Consider the following 23,065-nt stretch of genomic DNA (forward strand, 5'->3'; position numbering starts at 1 on the left):
TTCCTTTTATGTGCCATTTTATAGGTTTGCATTTGTGGTATGAATACAAATCAGCCAGACTGAATGTTTCACAAACATACCAGAATGTACACACCCAAATAAATGTAATACGTCAAAAGAGCAATGTGCTAAAACATTTTGAATATCCTTTATGGGGCCAGTTGAAATGAAAAATAGTTTTTCTTCCTGGGTATTCTTCTCTTTCCATACCCTTTTGTTCACTTGTTTTTCTCGTTCTCATATTACTGCTCTTCCCTCTATTTAATAATATAGTTACATTTGTTGAGTGCCTACCATGTACCAGGCATAAACATCCATATTTCATTTGATTCTCAAAATAACTCTGTAAGGTGTGATAATCCAGGCTTACAGATAAGAAAACTGAGACCGCAAAAGTTAAGTCATTGGCTTAAGGCAGAGCCAGAATTTTTCATTCAGTTCAGTTGGATTCTAATAGCAAGCTCTGCGACACACCTCACATGCCCCATCCCTCTCTGCCCATTCTTTCCTTTCCCTACCTGCTTCTAGTGCCTTTCCCCTTTGATGGCTCCAAAGGGGAGCTGTGCTGACTGTGGCCTAGAACCCAAGACCCGGAAGAAAAAGGACATGTGACTGGAAACCACCTGAGCCCAGGCAGAAACAGAGTGATTGGGGAAGAGAACTCAGCTTTGCAGACTGTCTATGTTAGTGGGTGTAACTGCCCAAGTGAATGCCCTAATCCTGTACTACTAGACTTCAACTAGATAACTAGAAACTGAGGCCTCAAGTGATGGAGGAGAGGGGGACCTAAATATCTCTTCATGATCCAACTTACCTGTCCACAGGTAGGTGCTGTAGAGGGAGCTGTACAATAAAACAAACACCAGAATTTGTCCAACAAAATTTTTTTCTTTAACAAAATGCCATATCATCATTCCAGCACAGACAACAGACTGAAGAAAAAATTATTAAAAAACAGTCAGTCATACTCATATGACTCATACTCATGAGTTTTATTCACAGCAACTATAATTATTCACTTAAAATTATTACTGAGTAATTAACTATTTCATTCTAGTTATACTAAAACTTTGAGTTTTATGATTAAAAAACTTTTTATACCGAGCCTTTAACAAGCCTTCTATTTAATTGAAGTAGATAATGACAACATTCTAAATACTAACCTTATATTTAGAAAAGGTTTACATAGAAAATGTAAACTTCTTTCCTTTATGATTTGAGACATGCAAAGATTTAACTAGAAAAGTAAGATTATGAGAGAGTTTAAGTTGTAATGATTCAATTATTTCTATTAAAAAATGCAAAATTATCACTAAATGTCATTACAGTTGTCTTTCTGTATCCATGGAGGATTGGTTCTAGGACACCTCCTCGCCTCCCCAACAGATACCAAAATCCAAGGATGCTCAAGTTCCTTATATAAAATTCTGTAGTATTTGCTTATAACCTATGCATATATTCCTGTATACTTTAAATCATCTCCAGATTACTTATAATACCAAATACACTGTTAATGCTATGTAAATAGCTGTCGGCATATGGCAAATTCAAGTTTTGCTTTTTGGAACTTTCCGGAATTTTTTTTTCTGAATATTTTCGATCCATTTTTGTTGACTCTGAGGATATGGAACCCACGGATATGGAGGGCCAACTGTATTAGCCTCAACTTTGTATAGTTTAAGACACACTGCAGTATTTAATAAATTCGGCATAAATTAGTTGTAACCAAATTGTAATTGATTGTATTTGGTAAAAAAATACTTTTGACTTTATACCTGGAAAAACCCAACAAAGCGATTTTTTCCTCTATAGTAATATATAACCAATGAGAAAAACACAGCTTTAATTATCTGTAGGTTTACTAACCTGAGCGATGAGTAAATTAGTTGTAAGCATATGAGGAAGCTGTTTATACTTCTTGCTCAAAAGGAGAATAGCCAAAGACCAGATCTTAAACACAGAGGTTCAAAAGTTACTCAGGTTTCTTAATCTTTATAATCACTTATTAATTACTAACTGTTATTTTATAATTACTTTACTAATTACTTATTAGCCTCTTTAAAGAATTCTCTTATCCTGGTTCAAAAAGGAATTGCAATATTTTATTTACTTTAACTTGTGTAGCTCCCAAAAGGGCATTAAGGTAAACTAATAGTAAAAGTAAAGTAAAATAGAAAGCATGGAGAGATCCTACGGTAAATTAACTCCAAAAATGACAGAGTCTTTAAGAACTAGTCCTTGAACAGGGAGGGCCACGTTCCAACTATCCCTACCTTTGGTGGCTGGGGTGGGACACAGGCTCACAGACAACTCTTCAGGAAAGGCGCTTTAGTGGGAGACACAGTTACTATCTTGAATTTTCCCTTTTTGATTCCACCACATTGGCTCGTGAGGTATCTACATTCCAGGCTGTCTTACTTCAAACAACACACGTCATCCACCTTAAGATTAATTTTCCTGCATTCTTTATATTTAAAAGGATACCCAGTAGTCAGCTACGTATGCTGGTTTGATTTCCTTCTTTCTTCTCACCTCATTGTCCATCAAAATTTATATTGTCTCTCCCCCTATGAAACTGCCCTCTTATCAACGGGCATCATTTTTAAGAAAATGTAACAGAAGCAAAATTTCTTAAAAATTACATTAATCACACATTTATTTGTTGCCAGTATACATATTCATCCTTATCTCCTTTCCTTTAACAGCAAAAGTTGTCTTTTTATTTTCAGCCAGAATACTGTTTGAATTCAACAGGCAACTCAATCTACAAGATACTCTAGTTGCCAAGTGTATAAGTATTTAATCTGAGCTAGATATATCCAAAAGTTTCATTAACATTAAATGGATGTTTGGTCTTAATCCCAAAGATCCCTTCCTACAACATGATTCTACAATAGCTAGTATTTATATAGCAATTCACCATTTTCAGAATGCCTTTTACATATATTGTCTCATGTAATCCTTAAAACAAACCATGGAAATACGTTAAATTATTATCTGTATTTTATAGTTGAGAAAATTGAAGCTTAGAGAGGCTTAGGTAACTCCACAGAGAAATAACAGCTAGTTTGTCACAGGGCCAGGAGTCAAATCCAAGTATGACTAAATCTCATGGCTTGTCTGTTATATAACTCTAACTCCCAACTGGAAAGACAAAACTCAGAAGGCTGATACTATATTTTATGGGTAGGCTTTAGCTTTCTGTATTGCATAAGAAATTATATTTTTACTCCCTAACTTTCTGTTACCAAGCTATTCTCAAATTCATTCTGTGATTCTCATTCATTTTTACACTGAAACATACTTACCAAGGAGACCAGACTGATAATACTTATATCAAAACTAACATTCTGGATGGCATATGCCAATGGCTTCGGGTCCATGGTGGGAAAAGTCAGTAACCAGGCAGAGACGTACATGATTGGTGCAGACACAAATGTGCTTATTACCATCCCTGAGGTTATCTGCAAAAAATGAAGTCAAATTGAGGAAGAGTCACAGACTCACTTAAACAATTCTCGTAAACTTTAGCCACAGCACATTAAGGCATTCTAAAATAAAAGCAGGAGTCAGTAAAGAGACATCACAGAATCCAGCATGTTATCTAATATCATATTCCCCTTTTCTTAGAGTTCTTAAAAGAAAACACAGTTAAGTTCCCTTGGCTTCTCTTCCAGTCTATGCTCAATTTATATTTGCATATAACAATGCTAGAAATCCCACATCTGATGTTTATCTCCTAGATTCTAGAAAGTAAACCATATCAATGATCTACTTAAACTGATGACCAGTTTCCTTCCATACTATTTCATAAAATATAGGGCAATAAAAGCAATTTCAAAAAGAGAAAAATTACCATGCAAACATTCTACCGATTAAATAATGGAACTAAGCTTTGGTCAACAATTTAGTTCCTTCATGTTATATTTCAAAAACATCTGCTCTAATGCTGTAGATAACATGCTTAGACACTAATCGATGTTAACTGATTTAGCTATTTATTGCAGTTGATTATGTGGTATTTTGCATCTGGTGGTTGGATTATCAATGAATAAATCAGATTTTTTCCCCTCAAATTTTGAAAGTTACCCTTCTGTAAATAACCTTTAGGCTTAACTAAAATTACAGCATTAAAATACTTGAAACTAAAAAAGACTACTGAAAAAAGTCATGGCTGAATAAAGACCCCAGATTAAATAACTCACTTGTTACACGATGTTACATAATGTCTCTTTATTTATAATGAGGCAATTTACAGATATCAGATTCTCATAAAAGAATGTAGATTTCTGTGTTTTAAAAATTCATTTTTCTACTAACCAATCAAACTTAGAAAGTAATATATACATACAATCTCTACTTCCATGTTGAACTGTGTTGCAAAGATAGCCACTCCTGGAGCTACAGGAAAGACACCATACAAAAATGCATAATTCGATACACTTGCATGGTTCACTACACTGTTGCCCTTGTCCAAGAGTTCCACCATTTCTCGGCACAGAAGTGGCAGCACCAGGCTGAAGAAACAAGAAAGGCATCATTTGCTTGGTATCAAAGTATGCTGGTCCCCAAATAGTAAATTGCTCTAGTGAACTTGGCATTAGGTTATTCTTCTCCTGCCCGGAAGGTATCATTTTATTGAAAGAATAAAAAATTCAACTTGGAGCTACTTAAAGTAAAACAATATTCTAGAAATACTTCAAACATCAGGAATTAGGAGGAAAAAAACTAATTTTTTTTGTTCTATGAATAATTTTCTTGCAAAAAATCTGTAAAAGTTGTAATTATAACTGCTGTTTCTTGCTTTCCCTATTAGTTCATTGAAATGTTAAAAGAAAAAAAGAAGACTGACAATCTGAGTAAACTTTTTCAAGAAAATTACTAAACTCATTCTTGGAAAAATAAATAAGTGGACCTTTATTATGATTAGAGGTTTAAATGGTTCAGGTAATGATAACAATGCTACTCAGTTAGATTTCAAAAACCAGTAGAGAAACAGGTATCTTACAATTAGCTCTTTATCTTAATAAAGAAAAAACGTTTAGCAAAGGGAACTGAAATAACTGAGGTAGAGCAGAAAACTAATGAAATCCAGATCTGGTGAAGAGTTAATTATTAAACAAATCCTCCAGGATTCCATAGAAAGACCATATCAACAGTAGCAAGTTAATGGAGCTTTCCTTTAGAAAGAACAAAACCAAGGTTAATATTGTCACAGCAGCACCTACAGACATGATCTCAGATGGAGTAAAGAACTACTCTTATGTGTTTTTTTTTTAATTAAAAGAAGAAGAAATTACGTAATAGAGATCAAAGAACCAGAAAAAAGATTTTTAAAATGAGAATATTTAAATACTTATAAGTAATGGTTGGTATTACTATTATTGTTAGAACCATATTTATTGCTGTGAAAAACTAAATAAGGGACTTCCCTGGTGGTCCAGTGGTTAAGACTCCACACTTCCACTGGAGGGGGCGTGGGTTCAATCCCTGGTCGGGGAACTAAGATTCTACATGCCATGCAGTGCAGCCAAAAATTAAACAAAAAAACTAAATAATACTTTATTTCCAAGAGCATAACACCACTATTAATAATCTTCAGAATTTATATTCATTTTTATTATTTTGAAAATATAGATACTATTTCATATTGCACTGGTCTCATGAATTTAATTGTCTATACAAGAGCTAAATTCAATAGTTAAATATGCCCCAAGTGCCTTGGGATAATCTTGTAGTAAAATTATGTCACCTTTACCAGGAAGTATAACTCCACGTCTAAAGAGCTAAGGAGGCTGAAGGAACTATCAACTAAGGAGCTAAGAACTTTTCATTTACAGGCTAGGATCAGATGGTTAATAATAATCATTCCTACTGACTTACCTATATTCAGCCACCCTCAGAATTTTAGAATATTTCCCTCAAATTCATGAAATAGAAGTTTATATTCAAAATTATTGTTTTCATCATGGCCAATAGGATTTTAATAAATTTAGAAAACTCAGAAATCCTGCAAAATTCCTTTAAAAATATGATCAAACTAGGACACTGGAAGATATTAAGTAAAATTATATAAAAGCTGAAAGGAGGGCTTCCCTGGTGGCACAGTGGTTGAGAGTCTGCCTGCCGATGGATGCAGGGGACATGGGTTCGTGCCCAGGTCCGGGAGGATCCCACATGCCGTGGAGCGGCTGGGCCCGTGAGCCATGGCCGCTGAGCCTGCGCGTCCGGAGCTCCGCAATGGGAGAGGCCACAACAGTGAGAGGCCCGCGTACCGCAAAATTAAAAAAAAAAAAAAGCTGAAGGTAAACCAATAGTCTTTATCCTCTGACAGTAAAATGTAAAGAGTAACCTACATGGAAATGACTTTCCACAATATACCAACATCACATTTTCCTTTAAATTGTAACTACTCAATTAGGAGGGATTACTACTATCAAACTATTTAATGGAGAAAATAGAGACATATCCCAACGAACGGGCTAAATAAGGCTTTCACAAAGTACAAATCCCCAAGTTAAATAAGTGAAACTTACAGTTTAGCTGTGATGAGAAGAATTAGTACAACAAATGCTGACTTCTTCAGTTTCTTTATTTTTCCTACCATTGTAAGACCAAGATAAAATAGAGCTGATCCAGAAAAAGAATTCGCAAGTCCATCAAGAAAATTTTCCATATATACGGGCACTTTTTGATCAAGAATAAAATTGAAAGCAATGCCAATGAAAACCATAAATACTATTGGGTTCTGTAACACATGCAGAAGTCCAAGTCCCACAATTTTCACTTTGTTTTGAGAAGCATTTGGAGTGTCTTTCCATCTCTGCATTTCACAGAAGATAAACCCTATAGGGTTTAACATCATAAGAGATATTGGCGCCACTAAGTAAATGTACTGGAGATACTCTGGGTATGTCGTTTGATATAAAGCTTCAACTGCAAAATACAAATTAAAATTGATTTTTAAATGGTTACCACAGAAATATATTAATAAATTATGAATATAATGTTTTCCATGCTTAATTATAACATATTGTAAATTAACCTAAATAGTGTAGAATGACCTCATTACCCTAGTTTTGGAAAAGTATGTTTTAGTAATAAAGCTGAAAAGGAAAAAAACCCCACTATATTAAATGACATTTAGCTTATAAAATGATAATCAACTTTTAAAAAGTACTTTTAGTAAAACCCACTAATTGTTACTACTTAGAGGCTAAGACTAGTCTCAATAAAGGGGCAGAACTGTAGAATTCTTAAAACAATTCAAAGTAAAAATCTACTAACAAAATGTTTAAGTAGTCATAGCAATAAGGTGGTTGTTGGTTCTCTTGAGAGAGAAGTTTCATTGGAGTGGTGAGGCAGAAATCAGAGCACAGAGAACGCAGGAGAGAGGAGGAGATAACAGACTAAAAAATGAGCACTGAGGGACTTCACTGCTGGCACAGTGGTTGAGAATCCACCTGCCAATGCAGGTGCCCTGGTCCAGGAAGATCCCACATGCTGTGGAACAACTAAGCCCATGTGCTACAACTACTGAGCCTGCGCTCTAGAGCCCGTGAGCCACAACTACCGAGCCCATGTGCCACAACTACTGAAGTCCGTGCACCTAGAGCCCGTGCTCCACAAGATAGGCCACCGCAATAAGAAGCCTGTGCATTGCAACAAAGAGGAGCCCCCGCTCGCAGCAACTGGAGAAAGCCCGTGTGTAGCAACGAAGACCCAACGCAGCCAAAAATAAATAAAATTAAATAAATTTATTTTAAAAATGTTTTAAAAAAAAGAGCACTGAGGTGATGGAGTCCAAGCTATATAGGAAAAGAAGTGAAGATGGGAGATGGCTAACAGATAGATAGCAGAGTGGTTAGAGACTGGAGGTCCCTGTGAAGTTCAAGAAGTAGGCGTAGCTGGAAGTTTAGGACTTCACAGTAAGTCAGATATTGAGCTATTGGATTTAATATTTCCCAGATGACTGGGTCCAGGATGTGACCATGGGAGTTGGTGGCTGAAGTGGAGTACAGGAAAACATCATTGGAGGTGAGGAGGTCAAGGAACTGAGAGAGCAGAGAATTTGGTGGGTACTTCACATGGATGCTAAAGTTAAACAAGATAACAAGCAAAACTTGGGAGTAGAGAAGATGACAGTGGGCCAGATATTGGTCTTCAATGAATGAGGAGGAATGACGCGTGAGGTCAGCAGATGACAGCAACGAGGATGAGCAGTTTAGCCAGGCAGCAGGAACCTCAAAGAAGCAGTTTTTACAGAAGAGAGAGAATAATGGCCTAGCAGTGGTACAGTGGCTATGAGGATGCCAATCCTGCCTACCCACTGCTCACATGGTATGCAGGCGATAAGAAAATGAGCAGTCTCCATTGGAGAGGAATGAATGCCTTCAGGAAGGAAGACCAGTGAAGACGCTGAAGAATTAGAGATGGAAAGGTGGATCTAAGCAATGTTTGGGAGGAGAATACAGTAAATTCACGTTAATGCACATTTAATGCAAATTCAACTACACTTTCTTAGGAAAACATAGGCTTCATTTTTCTTTTTCATAAAACATGTTCCCAAGTGCAAACTAATTACTTGTTCATTGAAGAAGAGCAATGCCTGCAGAAGAATCTGGCTATTAAACTTATGAGAAATGGTACAATATACACAAAGTACGTGTGCTGCATCTTGTGGGTGATTTGAGGGATTTTTCAAAGGTTCAACTGTATATGATGACTTTAGAACCTAACCATTGCATGAGATGAGTCTCCTCGGAAGGGGATGGGTTGGATCAGACTTCTAGCAGTTTCTTGGTTCATGTGAGGGTTGGTGGCCTGGTCTTGGCTTGATCAGGGCAACTTAGAGCCTTGCAGCATCAAATTGGTCTCAAGGCACATTTTTGGCAATGAATTCTGAAATTATTCAACCTAATATACGCAAAGCCTGATTCATAAATGATTTCAAGTTGAGAAAGACAGATAAAATAAGAACAGCCACAATCACTCACAATCACTTGCTTCACAAGAGAGGCAATCATGTGAAAAAATGAAAAAGATTAGGTTTCTCAATTTACATTAAGATAAAATGACACAGGTAGGAAAATATATTTGTTTGCTTACTCAGGATACATAAGTTCAATTAATGTCAAGCACATGTCCCGTTAGTTATGAAACTAGATTATATAACCTTTAGAATGCCTTGTTCTCATTAGCTAAAAGCCACTTTTTGTAAGATTCAATTCCCTTTTTTTCAACTAAGCACATACAGAGGTCTCTAATATCTTTGAAATGTTAAACAAAATATATTTGATTACATAAAATTTCACCAATTCTTTCCACTGATTTCCAAATTAGATATATAGCTCTATAACTCTGTGGTTCTCTTTCATGTTTCATAAGGTTTCATCCTTTAAGTAAAAAAAAAAAAAAGGAGCACTTTTGATAACTATTTCTAGTTAGCTACACTTCTTCTGACTAGATATTTTAGCTCAAAGAGAAAGGTGTCTATACCCACCCCTCAATTTTTAAAATAGAGAGTATATTTTAGAAAAGCCTTGTGTTTTCAGTCTGAGCCTAAGAATTTTCCCGAGTAGCCAAAGTAAAATGCATTAGGTATTTCCTTTGACAACTTACAGCACACAAAGCTTCTTAAGTTAATGCTTTTTACCAGAAATGTACTTTCCTGGTATAGTAGCACTTAATCACCATTACATAATGGACTTCGGGTTGTTTTAAATGCTCAATGCAAATTTGAACAAAAGTCTATATTTAGGCCTAGCCAATCACCAAGTCCTTTCTTCTTTTGCATGATCTTTTGTATTTGATTCCTACTTGGAATCTTGATTCCTGCTACTCCCACTAGTCAAAAATCTCAAAAGTGGGTTACCTACTCTGTTTACCAACATATACTCTTCTGGTTTTTCTTGACCATCCCCGTTATCCATTTTACTTGCTACCAACAATATCACCTAAATCTTAACTTTCAAAAATTAAGATTTTCCCACAGCTCTCCCTGCCCACAAGACCACATATAAAATCTTTCTTTTGACATTCACAAGCTAGTCGCCACAATTTGTTCCTTATTTATCCAGCTCACCTCTCACTATACCTTAGTGCAAAGCCTCTATCAGCCAGTTTATATCACTGTAATGCTGGATAAATACCAGGTTCATAATTTCTAGTTCTACATGCTGATCATCATTCCCCAACTTCATCATCCCCCAACTTCTTGAAATCTCTCATTTCTTATCCAAATCTTGCCTACTATTTAAGGCCTGTCTCAGGTACCACTTCTTCCACCGAGTCTTCAGTCTACATCATGGATCTCTCCTTCCCTGGATGGCTCTGGTACTTTGTGAACTTTTTGTATCAGTGCCATCTTAACAAATTCTAAGTTCCTTGAAGGTATCATTTTATAACCCCCAGTCCCAGCTGAGTGCTAAGCAAAATCTGAAAATACTTGCTGAATGGAATTAACACATCAATGAATGTCAAAGGTTTCAGACAGACTAAAAATGTGTTTTGTAACATAGCAATTTATAACTAATTGTTATCCATGAATCCATTTCTTTTTATATCCAATTTTTTTTCTTTTTTCATCTTCTGAATATTTATAAAGCAGGCTACTATTGGGGTATTTTAAGTCAGTTGAACAGGTATACAAAGGCAAAAGAAGTATAGTCTAGGGGGAAAGCAAAAAGTTGGGAATAAATACTTGTTTAATTACTAGAATAGGGTTCATATGGGAATTTCAGTTCATTCTGCCATTCACTTGCATAATTACTTAACATTCCATCTTTATAAATAGGCAGCACTATTTTTAAAATTTAATTTATGTATTTTTTATACAGCAGGTTCTTATTAGTTATCTATTTTATACATATTAGTGTATATATGTCAATCCCAATCTCCCAGTTCATCCCACCACCCTCCCTCCCCCGCAGCACTATTCTTTTGTTATCAATCTGAGTACAGTTTTTCAAATCTGAAAAATAATTGAAAGCGGTGACCCATATTAACAAATTAGATTTATAATCATTGTATCAACTATTAAGTTCTAATTAATACTTATAAATAAGGCTCTTGGGGGGAGGGGAGAATCCCACTCTGAGGAATTATTATATAGCTTTGAAGAACTAAGAGACAAAATTAGCCACCCACTGTGGCTCCTATTTTGATTACTGCAGGGTTTCAATCCCTAGCAAATAACACAAAGACCCAGACAAGACCATTCTATTATTTAATGGCATATAGTTAAATGCTTCATTTCCTTTCTGTTTACAGCTCAAGCACTAGAGCATAATTATGATTAGTCAGGGTGCTTATGCTATCAGCATTGTTTAAGAATGAATTATAGCACTTAACTATGCCCTATTGTATCTTTTAATGACAGAGGCAGGGAACCATTCTAATTTGCTAAAATCCACATTTCACCTCAATGGAGTCTTGGTTTCTTCTCATACTCGGATTTCTTAAAGTACCTCTGAAAAGAATTGTTTTTAAAAATAGCAAAAATGGGTTTCCCTGGTGGCGCAGTGGTTGAGAGTCTGCCTGCCGATGCAGGGGACGCGGGTTCGTGCCCCGGTCCGGGAGGATCCCACATGCTGTGGAGTGGCTGGGCCCATGAGCCATGGCCACTGGGCCTGCGCGGGAGAGGCCACAACAGTGAGAAGCCCGCGTACTGCTATTTTTTTAGTCTGCAATAATGCAATGTAGTATTATGTCACTTGAGTATAGATAAATCATTTTAATGCAATTTCATAGACCATTATAATTATAGTATAGAGGAAAAGTAAACAAAGACTGTCCTTTTTCTTTAATCACTAACTTATCTCTTCTGAGTCACCTGTAAATTGGACCAAAGTTGTAGAACAAATGCAGTCGTAAAAAGGACATTTCCTTTAAGCTACCATGCTTATCTGTGAACTAGAGAGTAGGAATTCTTGGGAGAGGCTACATAACAAACAGAAAGAATGGTCTTCTCTCTAGAGACATAGTCTTCTCTGTTCACCCTGAGCATAGCCAGAAGGCAGATGGCTATGAACAGCAGTAATAAATAAACTCATTGGAGCAGATACATGGCCCTAGTTCTATACCACCGCTTCCAATCTGCAGATATATGAAAAAGCACTTCTGTGTATACTGTTGGTTTCTGGTAAAGTTATTGTCTACAACCTAATGTCACAAGAGCTCTTACATTATCTGTGATTTAAAAACAAACAAACAATTACAACTCAAAATCTGCAAGCATAATCATCAGGGGAACTGGGCTAGCACACTGCTGGGAACATGATTATTACCAGATTTAATGTGGGACATGAGAAAAGCAGCAATGAAAATGGCTGACTGTATTTTTTATTTGGAGATTCTGCCTTAATATGAAAATGGATAAACTCATCTAACAGGTCTTTTTCCACTGCTACTCATTTTATGAATATTTTTGAATAATGTAAAGATTATGAAAAACTTTGATTCTCTGTGAAAATAATGTATTATAAGGGCTAGCTGGGTCTTCTGATGATCAAATGGGCATGTTATATAACTGTGTGGCATAAGAGAATGCCCAGGATTTAAATCTAGGTTTGGGTCTCAGTCACCTGTTAGCTGTGTGACCTGGGGTAAGACAATTAAATCTCTGTAAGTCTGCCTTCTTATTTGAAAACGAGGATAATAATATCTGCCCTACCTCAAATGAGATAAGTATATAAGAAAATACACTTATAAAGTTACAAATGTTAGTTCTATTTAGTTATGGGCTTACTACTCTATGACAGCATGAAACTTACAGTTCATGTCCAAATTAAGATATAGCACTATTTATTAAATATTTAACACTATGATACTTAGCCACTTCTAAGGTCCTTATACCATCAATACCTTGACAAATGTACATTATTAATGCTCCTGGAGAGAGGGACAACACATTAACTCCTTGCTCTTTTATTTCCAAAGTCTTTATTTAAATGCTTGGCTCATCCTTTAATTTTAAAATTGATTAACCTTAAAGGAACACCTATCTACTTTCTGACTATTCACAGCTCAGTTATCTAAGAGCCTGGTTTTTCCTCTCTCATAAACCTCCTATTCATAGTTATATAATTTCTTAGGTATATTTCTATTTCTGGTAAGCAATATGGAGGAAGAGAATGATGAAAAGTATAGTCCACTAGAATCCTTTTCGTGCCAGAGGTGTAATAATTTTTTGGGGGGAGTGGGTAGTTAAAAGATAAGAAATTTGAAAGTTAATGGCAGATTTCAATTGTCCATTTCATTAAGTTTCATTCAGTCTCTGCTCAGAAGTTATATCACCAGAGAGGCCTTCACTGACCCTGCTCCCCACCTCAAATGCCATCTCCTTGTAAAATAACACTACTTTGTTTTTATGGCCCTGTCATTACCTGATATTATCTTTGTTTTTATTTTATTTTCCCATTAAAATGTAAATTCAGTATGTACAAGAACTTTGTTCACAATTGTATTCCCAGCAGCTGGCACAGTCACTGGTACTAACAGGTTCCTATGAATGAATGAAGGAATAAATGAATGACTATATCCATAATATTCAGATCCCTACATTAGGATACATGATCAAAGCAAAACATAAACTTTAAAAATATTAAAAATTCATAGAAAGTACGCTGGTAGATGCCAGGGGCTGGGGACTTGCGGCGGAGTAGGGAGGGGGAATGGGGAGTTAGTGTTTAAAGGGGACAGAGTTTCAGTTTAGGAAAGTGAAAAATTTGGGAGATGGATGATGGTGAGAGTTGCACAATGTGAATGTACTTAGTGACACTGAACTGTACACTTAAGTATGGTTAAAATAGTATGTTTTATATTATGTGACTTTTACCACAATAAAAAAACATTAAAAAACAAGTAGTTACTAAGTATACATTTTCTTGGTGGCAGAGAGTTCTGGAAAATAGAATATATTTCTAAGATATCTCAACATCCCCAACTAGTATGTTTACTATTTCATCAGGAAAACATATACACATAGAAACATAAAATTAGGCTGCTTAAAGGGTTGGAAAGTTAAAGAAGGAAAAGTTGGAAAGGTAGAAAAAGTCCTCATTTTGTCCTTAAACAAGAAATTAACTTCGACCAAAGTACACTGATATTTTGAATAAAAAACTCAATAACAAGCATTAATGTAAAATAATATACATTCTAGATGGAAAGAAAAATAAGGAAGGGAAAAAGTCACTCATAAATTTCCACTGCTAACGTTTAATAATGACAGTTTTTAAACAGGTGTATGCCTATGCTTTTTACATAATTTAAATCAGAATCTGATCTCTTCTGGAAATTATATTTCTTTCATATGTGATTATTGAGAAGAAAAAAAATACTATTAGAAAGATGACTCACAAAATTTATTTGGATATGCCCATTTATTTCAGGTAGATGTTTGAAGGTGCCTCAAACTCTGAAAAAATATAATTCATCTAACTTAAGACATATTTAAGAAAAAAATACGAAAGATTTCTTAGATATAAGAATAAGTATAAATCACTAACAAATGCTCAGTTAAAAGATTCAAATTAAAGCCTTACATTTTGTTACCTTCTAAGAGACCTGAAATTTTTTAAAACTTAAAAAATAAAAAGTAACTTACCTATAGGATATCCCAATGCAAAGTCGTTACTTTGTGTAGCAAAAATAGGGAATAGTCCAGCTTTGCCAAATCGACTATCGGGACTGGCAACCAATAAGGTTAATACACATACAATGAAAAATACAGCAGCTTTGGCAATTAAGATACTATATAGAAATGACCAATCCACATTGGAAAAATTAAGTACAACCATGTTTTTGAATAATAAAGCTGGAAGTGCAAACCTGGAGACAAAATTTCCCAGTCCTTTTGCCTGTGTTGATGTTATAACATTGGCCCTTCCTGCTATGTAGCCACAAAGGACTATGCCAAAGCATTCTAGTAAGGCTGGAAAAAGCCTTGTTATTGACATTGAAGGTGGGTCATTAGTGGAATTAAATCCATGTGTTACCGGTGAGGACAAAGTCTTGGTCATATTGACAGCAACGGTCAAGTTCTTGGCAGGTATATCAGAAAAAGAATTCATTTTCTTTCACCCTCCAACTGCAACCTGATCTCTGGAAAGAAAGAAGAAAGATTCAGTGTGAAATCAATGAGAAGAATTCTAGTTGAAAGGATATACTGGCAAACATAGATTTATTAAATGGCCAAATAAATATACAAACTTTTTTCAACAACCATCAGAGAAAAATACAATGAAAAATAAAATGGGTGGAAGTGTCTGCTAACAACAGCCTCTTGACTCTCAAAGGTGGGTCAGCTCAAAATATTTATGTTGCTTTCCGATATCCAGTATCACATATGAGTAAAATAAGATCCACAGATTTTACAGCTGTAATATGATGCCCTGTGGTCCTCTCCAGTGCTCCACAGTCAAGCTCTGCCTAGTGGATAAGAGCATGGCACCCACAGAGTCTACTGAATGTCCACCTGCAGCCAAATTTTCCAGAAATTTCAGAAGTTCTCAGGGCTACATCTAAGAGTCACAATGGACAGGAAGGTCCTTTCCAGCCCGCGGAAGGACTTGACTATAGGATAGGAAGAAGAGTAAAATAGAATATCACTGATCAACTTTGAACCAGTAACTTACTTTTCTGTACCTCATTTCCTCATCTGTGAAATCGTACCTCATAGGAACTTGATATTATTCAATATCAAGTCCTTACAAACACATCTGGCACAAATAAATCACTTAACAAAAGTTAAATATAACTTCTGGTGGCATATAAGAGAGAGAATGAAAGAAAAAATGATGGCATCCCACCAGCCTACTCTTAGTTCCTTTTACACCAGCCAGACATATTGGCTGTCTTGAATTCCCCATAGTCTTTGTGCCACAGGGGCTTTGCCCATGCAGTTCACACTAAAATATTCTCTTCCCTGCCCACCCACATAACAACTACCCATCCTCCGAATCATATCCAAATCAATTCAGGAGTCGTTGTATCAGGTAAGGCTCCTCTAGCACCATAGCCAGGCCAGGAGTCTTTCTCAAATAGAATCATGTTCCTTAACTTTAGGCCACTCTTCTCAGTTTATAATTATACTATGTATTAGAGTGACTGTGTGATTTATGTCTGTCTCCTTGACTAGACTTTAAGTGCCATAGAAGCAGGGACTATGCATGTTTTTGCTCACTTTTGTGTCCCTAATGCCTAGCACCATGCCTGGAGCACACAGGAGATTTAGGAGACTAAAATAATTACCTGCTCTTAAATAAACCTTTCACCCTTTAGTGGATCAATGTTCTTTCTTAGGAACTATCTACTTCATGGACAGAATTTTGTTTTTTTTGTTTTTTCCTGAATGTTAAGTATTCTAAGTTTTTCACCAAGACCACAAAATGTGTTCCTAAATGTTCCAAAGCTGTTCATAAAATGTTAAAGAACACAAAATGTCTTGTAAAATGTTCTAAAGATGTTCAGAAAATGAAGCAAGGAAAACTTTACGTTAATATGACAATACTTACCAGACTTTCCTCTTGCTGCCAGGGACACAATGAACATTAGGTTTGAACAACTCTGCAACTAACCAGCTTTTATTAGTAACTTGAAATTGACATAGTGACAATTGCCAATTCCTAAGTGATTATTCTGGGTTAACCATCTAAAGTAGCCTTATATAAGGTAGAAAGTAAAAAAGCTTATGCTTCCTGAAATGTATAATGCCCAGGTTAAGTTCTCAAACACCCACATCACATTAAGGACTCAGATGGCAGGCCAAAGACCAACAACTGATACAACTGGGGGTGTGGATGAGATAATTTTCTCTGTGCTACCCTGGTATAAACTGAACCATTTAAAAACATTACATTTAATCTGGATCAGGACAAATATTTTCCTCCTAGGATTAGACAGGAGTGGTCAATATACACAAAACCTGTAATACTCACATACTTGAAGTTTACCACATAAGCATCAAATTATATCCTGAAAAGGCTACTGATTGGTATAGGTACCCATAATTGAAGTAAGGAGCTGGTAAACAAGTGAACAAAGGTGTTAAACATTTGGAGCCCCTGAGAGATGTGGACTTGAAAAGGCAGTGCTAAAGATTAAGGTGATAAACTACTCCAGTCTTCTGTTATTTTTTAAAAGTTCCCTATATTTCTTTGCCTGGAGCATTATAACTTACACTGCTCCCTACCCCTTATTTGTACCACACTTGCATATCAATGTATTCCAATAATTTTTAAACCAACAGTTTTAACTAAACTTGCAGTTGTTCAGTGAAAAGAGTCAAATGGCCTGAACCCAATTTGGGGCCTATCACTTATCAACTCTTCGGGTAACTCAGCCTCTCTGCACCATAGCTTCTTCAACTGTAAAATGAGAGTAAAAACCTCCTTAGAGGGCTACTGTGAGGATTGGAGCTTTTTTTTTTTTTTTTTTTTTGCGGTACGCAGGCCTCTCACTGCCGTGGCCTCTCCCGTTGTGGAGCACAGGCTCCGGACACACAGGCTCAGCAGCCGTGGCTCACGGGCCCAGCCGCTCCGCGGCATGTGGGATCTTCCTGGACCGGGGCACAAACCCACGTCCCCTGCATCGGCAGGTGGACTCTCAACCACTGCGCCACCAGGGAAGCCCCAGGATTGGAGCTTTTATACACAGCTTATCACAAAGTAGGCCTTCAAGAAGTGGTAGCAGTTGCTGTTAGGAGTTGTGTGTCCTAATAGTAAGAAGAATGGTAGTAAATTAAATATAATTCATTGTTCTATGCAGTTCTTCAAACATACTTGGTATTAAAGAGCCTCCAACTAAAACAGAGGGATGGGATGGGTTGTAAGGTTATCAATTTTCATTTTATACCAAACAATTAAGGAGTTCAGTTTAATTTAGTTTGATCTTAGTTGTTAGCAGGGAAGGGAGAGCTCTTTATTTCCCTCAAGGTGATGGTCAAATAGCTGTAGCAAGGCCCAGGTTTAACTTTCAGTTAGTCAAAAATTAAGAGAAAAACTTTGGAAAGTAATCTTCCCCTTCCCATGAAGCTTCTTTTAATGTTCCTTGATATTTTAAAAGCAATATCTGCTAATTGAGGGGCAGTCAAAATAACCAAAAAGGACTTACAAATACAAAGTTTTATCTCATCTTAAATTTTTTTCCAACAGGAAGAGAATATACTTCTTTTTTTAAAATAAATTTATTTTATTGGCTACGTTGCTGCACACGGGCTTTCTCTGGTTTCGGCGAGCGGGGGCTACTCTTCGTTGCGGTGCACGGGCTTCTCCTTGTGGTGGCTTCTCTTGTTGAGGAGCAGGGGCTCTAGGCGCGAGGACTTCAGTAGTTGTGGCTCGTGGGCTCTCGAGCGCAGGCTCAGTAGTTGTGGCACACGGGCTTAGTTGCTCCGCGGCATGTCGATCTTCCCGGACCAAGGCTCGAACCTGTGTCCCCTTGCATTGGCAGGTGGATTCATAACCACCGCGCCACCAGGGAGGCCCCGAGAATATACTTCTTAAAGCATTCTTTTAAAATAAATAGGAGCGGGCTTCCCTCGTGGTGCAGTGGTTGAGAGTCCACCTGCCGATGCAGGGGACACGGGTTCGTGGCCGGTCTGGGAAGATCCCACAATGCCGCGGAGCGTCTGGGCCCGTGAGTCATGGCCGCTGAGCCTGCGCGTCTGGAGCCTGTGCTCCGCAACGGGAGAGGCCACAGCTGTGAGAGGCCCGCGTACCGCAAAAAAAAAAAAAAAAAAAGTTGCCTTGTCACAGTAAAAGACCACTCACTGGGGCGGGAGCAGAGAAATGCTATACACCAGCCACTTCTGGCCACTCATATTTGGTTTAGATAACATGGAGGAACCACTAACATTGTAAACAACTGCTATTAAGTGAAAATGGGGAGGAGGGTTCTGACGGGTTTCAAAGAGAAAGCTTTAAACTCTTAAGCTATTTCTCAAACACCCAATAACATTTAGCTGGTGGGAAAAGCATAATACAGTGTGGGCCTATTCAAGCACACTTCAACACCAGGAGTCACACCATCCACCCACTCCCACCTACTTGCAGGAGACCAAACGTCTTCCCTAAAGACCCAGAGTGGGGAGGGAGTGCTGAGCACTGCCTCTTCTCTTGTCGGCAGGGACAGACTTTGGCCCTCTAAGATAAGGATGTAGAGAATCCGTAACCAAATAGGCCGCCTAAAGAACAGCTGCCACCCAATGCCTGGGCAGGCAGCAGTGGAAGTGTAAAGGCAGCCTAGGTTCTGTGCCTGGGATACAAAGTTGGTCGCTCAGCTTCCCCAGGGCATGGCAGTCACAAAGCATGGTAAGTGAAATGCTCCAAAAAGGGCTAAGGGAGAAAATTTGGCGGAACGCTCCAGGTACCTGGGCAGAAGCTCCCACGATGGCATTCACTGAGGCCACCCCCCCGGAATAAAGGGAAGAGTCTGAGAATGGTAGGGTGGACGCACGTACAGTGATGTGCTCCTCAAACTGAGGGATGGCAGCTCCGTCACCAAAGGGGACAAGCCGCCCCTTCCCCTACGTAAGTCTTCCCGGGTGGCCCCGCACGTCCTAAAGGCGGGCGCTACGGGGCAGAGGCGGGCAGGCGCAGGCAGCGGATTGCGGGTCTGGGCGCTGCCCACCTGCTCAGACTCGAGGGGCGAGAGCGGGGTCACCAAGGGCCCGCAAAGCCGAGCCGGGACCGCGCAGGTCGGCGCCCCGGGGGCCCATCTCACCTGCTACGGCTGCATCCCGGGGCCGCGGGAGAAGGGAGTCGATGTTCGAGGTGGGCCAAGCAGGGAGGAAATCACCGTCACCTCCCACCCCAGCCCTCCCAGCCGAGAGCTGCCGGCTGCCAGCTGCCCACTATAGCAGCTCATTCACAATCCGAAAAAGTGAGGCGCTCATAAACTGGGACCGGGTCAGCTCCTCCCTGAGCCACCGCCCCGCCTCCTGGCCCCGCCCCCGGCCGGGGGAACCACAGAGCCGCGCCGTCCGAGGCCCCGCCTTCAGGCTCCGCCTCCCGCCGCGAGACTCAACGCCGCGCGACCCCGGCCCCGCCCCTGGCTCCGCCCCCGACCGCTGAGACGCGGAGGCCCAAGGTCCTCCGCTACGCCAGCCTCCAGCCGCAGGCTGCGAGCTTCCCAGCCGCTAGACGCCGGCGGCGGGACTTCCGGCCGTTCGGCTCCCGCAAAATGGCGGCCGCCGTGAGGGCTCTGCCGTTTCGTTTTCCTCTCCGTAAATTCAGGTGTAGAAGCCTCTTGCCTTTCCGCCTAACCCCAGCCTCGTGTGGTCTGTCAAGTCCTCTCTTGATTAGCCTAGTCGTTTTTATAGCACAGTTTAAAGCAAGGTCTTTAATCGTGGGTCAGACTCCTGCCTTTCATCTTTCTCAAGGCAGTGTGACCTTGACCTTCCTAAATCAGAGACTAAAATGTCTGTAAAGCTTTAGCCCTGTGCTTGGCTTAGAATAAGCATCCAGACCCTGACTGCTTGTGTTTTCTATTGTCGGGGGAACGACATCCATATCCCCTCAGTGTACTGAGCGGAAACTGTATTGGTGGAAAACTTACAGAGCAGGAACTGAATATATAGAACATGAATTCTGCTCCTGTTCTCCTCACTTCACCCTTGTTCTCTATCTTCTTAACTTTTAACAGCTTCCCTGTTTCCCTTGAACCTGGATGCTATTTTTTTTAAATCTCCTGATTATATCTCAAAGCTAAAAGGATTTGTGTTTAGAAAGTATGGAGATTAATTCAATTAAATAAATATTTATTCGGCTTTGACTTTTAGCGGAATACTGGAAGATAGACCTGGAAAGGTAAGTTAGGGTGAACCTCTAGGAAGTTCCTTAGGTTAGCCTTACAGTTTGGACCTATCCTCTGACCACAGTAAAACCATCAAATTCTTTTTTCATGAAAACATGTCTTAGTGATCACACTATTTTCGGATATGCAATCTGGAAGCTTTCCCAGGATTAGCTGAAAGACTGAAAGCAGGAAAAACATGACTTTGGGAAAAACCAAGCCACGAGGAAATAAAGATGTACTCTGGGGTGGTGGTAATGAAAAGAATGAAAGAGGCTTGAGAGACATTACAAAAGGAGAACTGAGGGGACTGGATTACTGATAGGGCAAGAAAAGGAAGGAGATAATGAAGGTATGTATTTGTTCATCCATCATACTAAAGAAAAGGAATTGAGCTAGGGAGACTCTAACATCCTTATTAGTTCTAAAGTTCTGCTGTTTCCTATCGTTCTATTATCTGAAGATGAAGAAATGTTTCAAGTGAGGGAAGTGGTTACAAGAAGATAATGAATTTGGTTTTAGGCCTAAAATCTAAAACCTCAAGAAACTTAGTTTAGTCTCCTCTCTTGAAGAAGTTATCGTCATTTTCTTTATTTAAGGTCCTGGAGATTAAGTCATTGATCTAAGAACAGCCAGCAAGTGAATGAGAGTCTAAGTGCTTACTGTCCTGTGAACTAACTGCTCATGAAGGTATCAGCACATGTAAGTAGAGATTTCTAGTAGACACCTAAAGAGAAAACAGAAGCTCAAGAGAGAAAAAACAGAGCCAAAGGTGTGGTTTGGAGACATTTGTATGGAGTGGACAAGTAAGAGCAGCTGGCAGGGCGGACAGTGACTCTAGGAACAAAGTGTTTACGGAATTGAAGGACTTCATTAAAAAGTCATTCTTAGATAAGCAATTACTGATGAATGCCATAAGGTACTAATTTAATTCCACTATCATGTCTGCCAGTCATTCTGTGAGATGCTGACCTATATATACTGTTAACTGAAAATAGGAAGTGAAAAGCACAACACCTAAGATAACTTCTGTTAACGTTTTACTACATATGTATCACTTTTTCCTGTGCATATATAAATCAGTGAAGAAAAATAGGGTCATACAATACACATTATTTTCATATAGATGATTTTTAGTAACCTTTTTCATTTAATATATAACCTTTTTATTCAGAAATATAGATCTGTGTCATAATTTTCAATACCTATTTAATATTCTGTATCAAAATTTTGAGGATGATCTCCCTTGAAAAATTTGGACTCTGGGCCATCCATAGAGTCTAATCAAAGATGAGTAAAGAAGAGGAAGATAAAATAGTACAAGTGTTTAGAGTGACTTAAAATGTGTTGTTTGAATATGTCTAAAATGATTTCTAGTTTCTTTAAAACTGCCTGTCCCCTTCCTGTCAGTACCAATTTCTCCTTAGAGATTCATATGATTCCAGAGAAGCTAATCTCACTCCGCCTTCAAAGGTGATGTAACTAACCTATGCTAACCAATCAGTATGTTCTGTTCGTTGGACTCAATCATTGAGTCAGGATGGGCATTGGCACCAAGGTGTTTTGATAGAATGGCTCTTAGAACATTTGCTGAGAATGCTGACGTTCATTTCTACTGCCAGGAAGATACTGGCAGCTATCTAGGGACCATGAGAGGAACCAGTCTTAGAATGATGCAGACACCAAGGAAAGCACAGCAGAGGGAAGGAAATAAACAGGTCCTTGATGACATATTGAGTTGTAGGATCAAGTTTCACCTGAAGCCAGTCAACCTGTGGACTTCTCACTCATGTGAGCCAATCAATTTTCTTTATTGTTTAAACAAGTTTGAGTTGGGTTTTCTGTTACTTAAAATCAAATGTATAAAAAAATTCTAGAAGAAAATGCCAATAGTAATTATCTTTCAGTGATAAAAATACACTTTTTTTTTTCTGTGTAGAAAAGTTCCCAAAATTTCTACCAAAAAATGTGTATGTATTTTATCAGGAAAAAGTCTGAAATAAGTCATAAAGTGTATATTTTGGCTATATGGAAATGTTGAACCATAATAGTAAATATGTTTCTAAAATTCACTGCTAAGTATTAAACCAGATAGGTGTACAAAATCCACCTATAAAATAGAACAATTTAAGAGCACTGATACAGTGCCATATATGAACTTACACAAGGCTAAGGCCTTGTTTTTGTTAATCTGTGTATCCCTAGCGTTTATAATAGTGCATTCCATGACATACAGCAGCTGTTCCGTAAATGGTTTTTGAATGACTGAATAAAA

At 38.3% G+C, this 23,065-nt stretch overlaps 2 protein-coding genes across 4 annotated transcripts in view; one reads left to right on the forward strand and one right to left on the reverse strand.

The window, feature by feature from the left end:
- GPR155 (G protein-coupled receptor 155) overlaps positions 1 to 19,864 on the reverse strand; it is a 42,208-nt gene extending 22,344 nt beyond the window's left edge. For all 3 annotated transcript variants that reach the window (XM_079925184.1, XM_079925185.1, XM_079925186.1), the window contains exons 1-7: positions 19,720 to 19,864; positions 14,606 to 15,102; positions 6,537 to 6,936; positions 4,352 to 4,517; positions 3,309 to 3,464; positions 1,867 to 1,950; positions 815 to 932 (exon numbers count right to left, since the gene is read on the reverse strand). In XM_079925184.1, coding sequence (XP_079781310.1) covers positions 815 to 932; positions 1,867 to 1,950; positions 3,309 to 3,464; positions 4,352 to 4,517; positions 6,537 to 6,936; positions 14,606 to 15,071 — 1,390 coding nt within the window. In that variant the 5' untranslated portion in view covers positions 15,072 to 15,102; positions 19,720 to 19,864. The remainder of the gene's footprint in view (positions 1 to 814; positions 933 to 1,866; positions 1,951 to 3,308; positions 3,465 to 4,351; positions 4,518 to 6,536; positions 6,937 to 14,605; positions 15,103 to 19,719) is intronic.
- LOC307187811 (uncharacterized protein) overlaps positions 19,289 to 23,065 on the forward strand; it is a gene marked incomplete at its 5' end in the record, with an annotated part of 41,235 nt that continues 37,458 nt past the window's right edge. Inside the window, 4 exons of the mRNA XM_079924346.1 lie at positions 19,289 to 19,307; positions 19,503 to 19,769; positions 19,922 to 20,231; positions 20,777 to 20,804. Of these exons, the coding sequence (XP_079780472.1) occupies positions 19,289 to 19,307; positions 19,503 to 19,769; positions 19,922 to 20,231; positions 20,777 to 20,804 (624 nt within the window). The remainder of the gene's footprint in view (positions 19,308 to 19,502; positions 19,770 to 19,921; positions 20,232 to 20,776; positions 20,805 to 23,065) is intronic.

The sequence above is a fragment of the Stenella coeruleoalba genome (assembly GCF_951394435.1).
Source record: "Stenella coeruleoalba genome assembly, chromosome: 6".
NCBI lineage: Eukaryota > Metazoa > Chordata > Mammalia > Artiodactyla > Delphinidae > Stenella > Stenella coeruleoalba.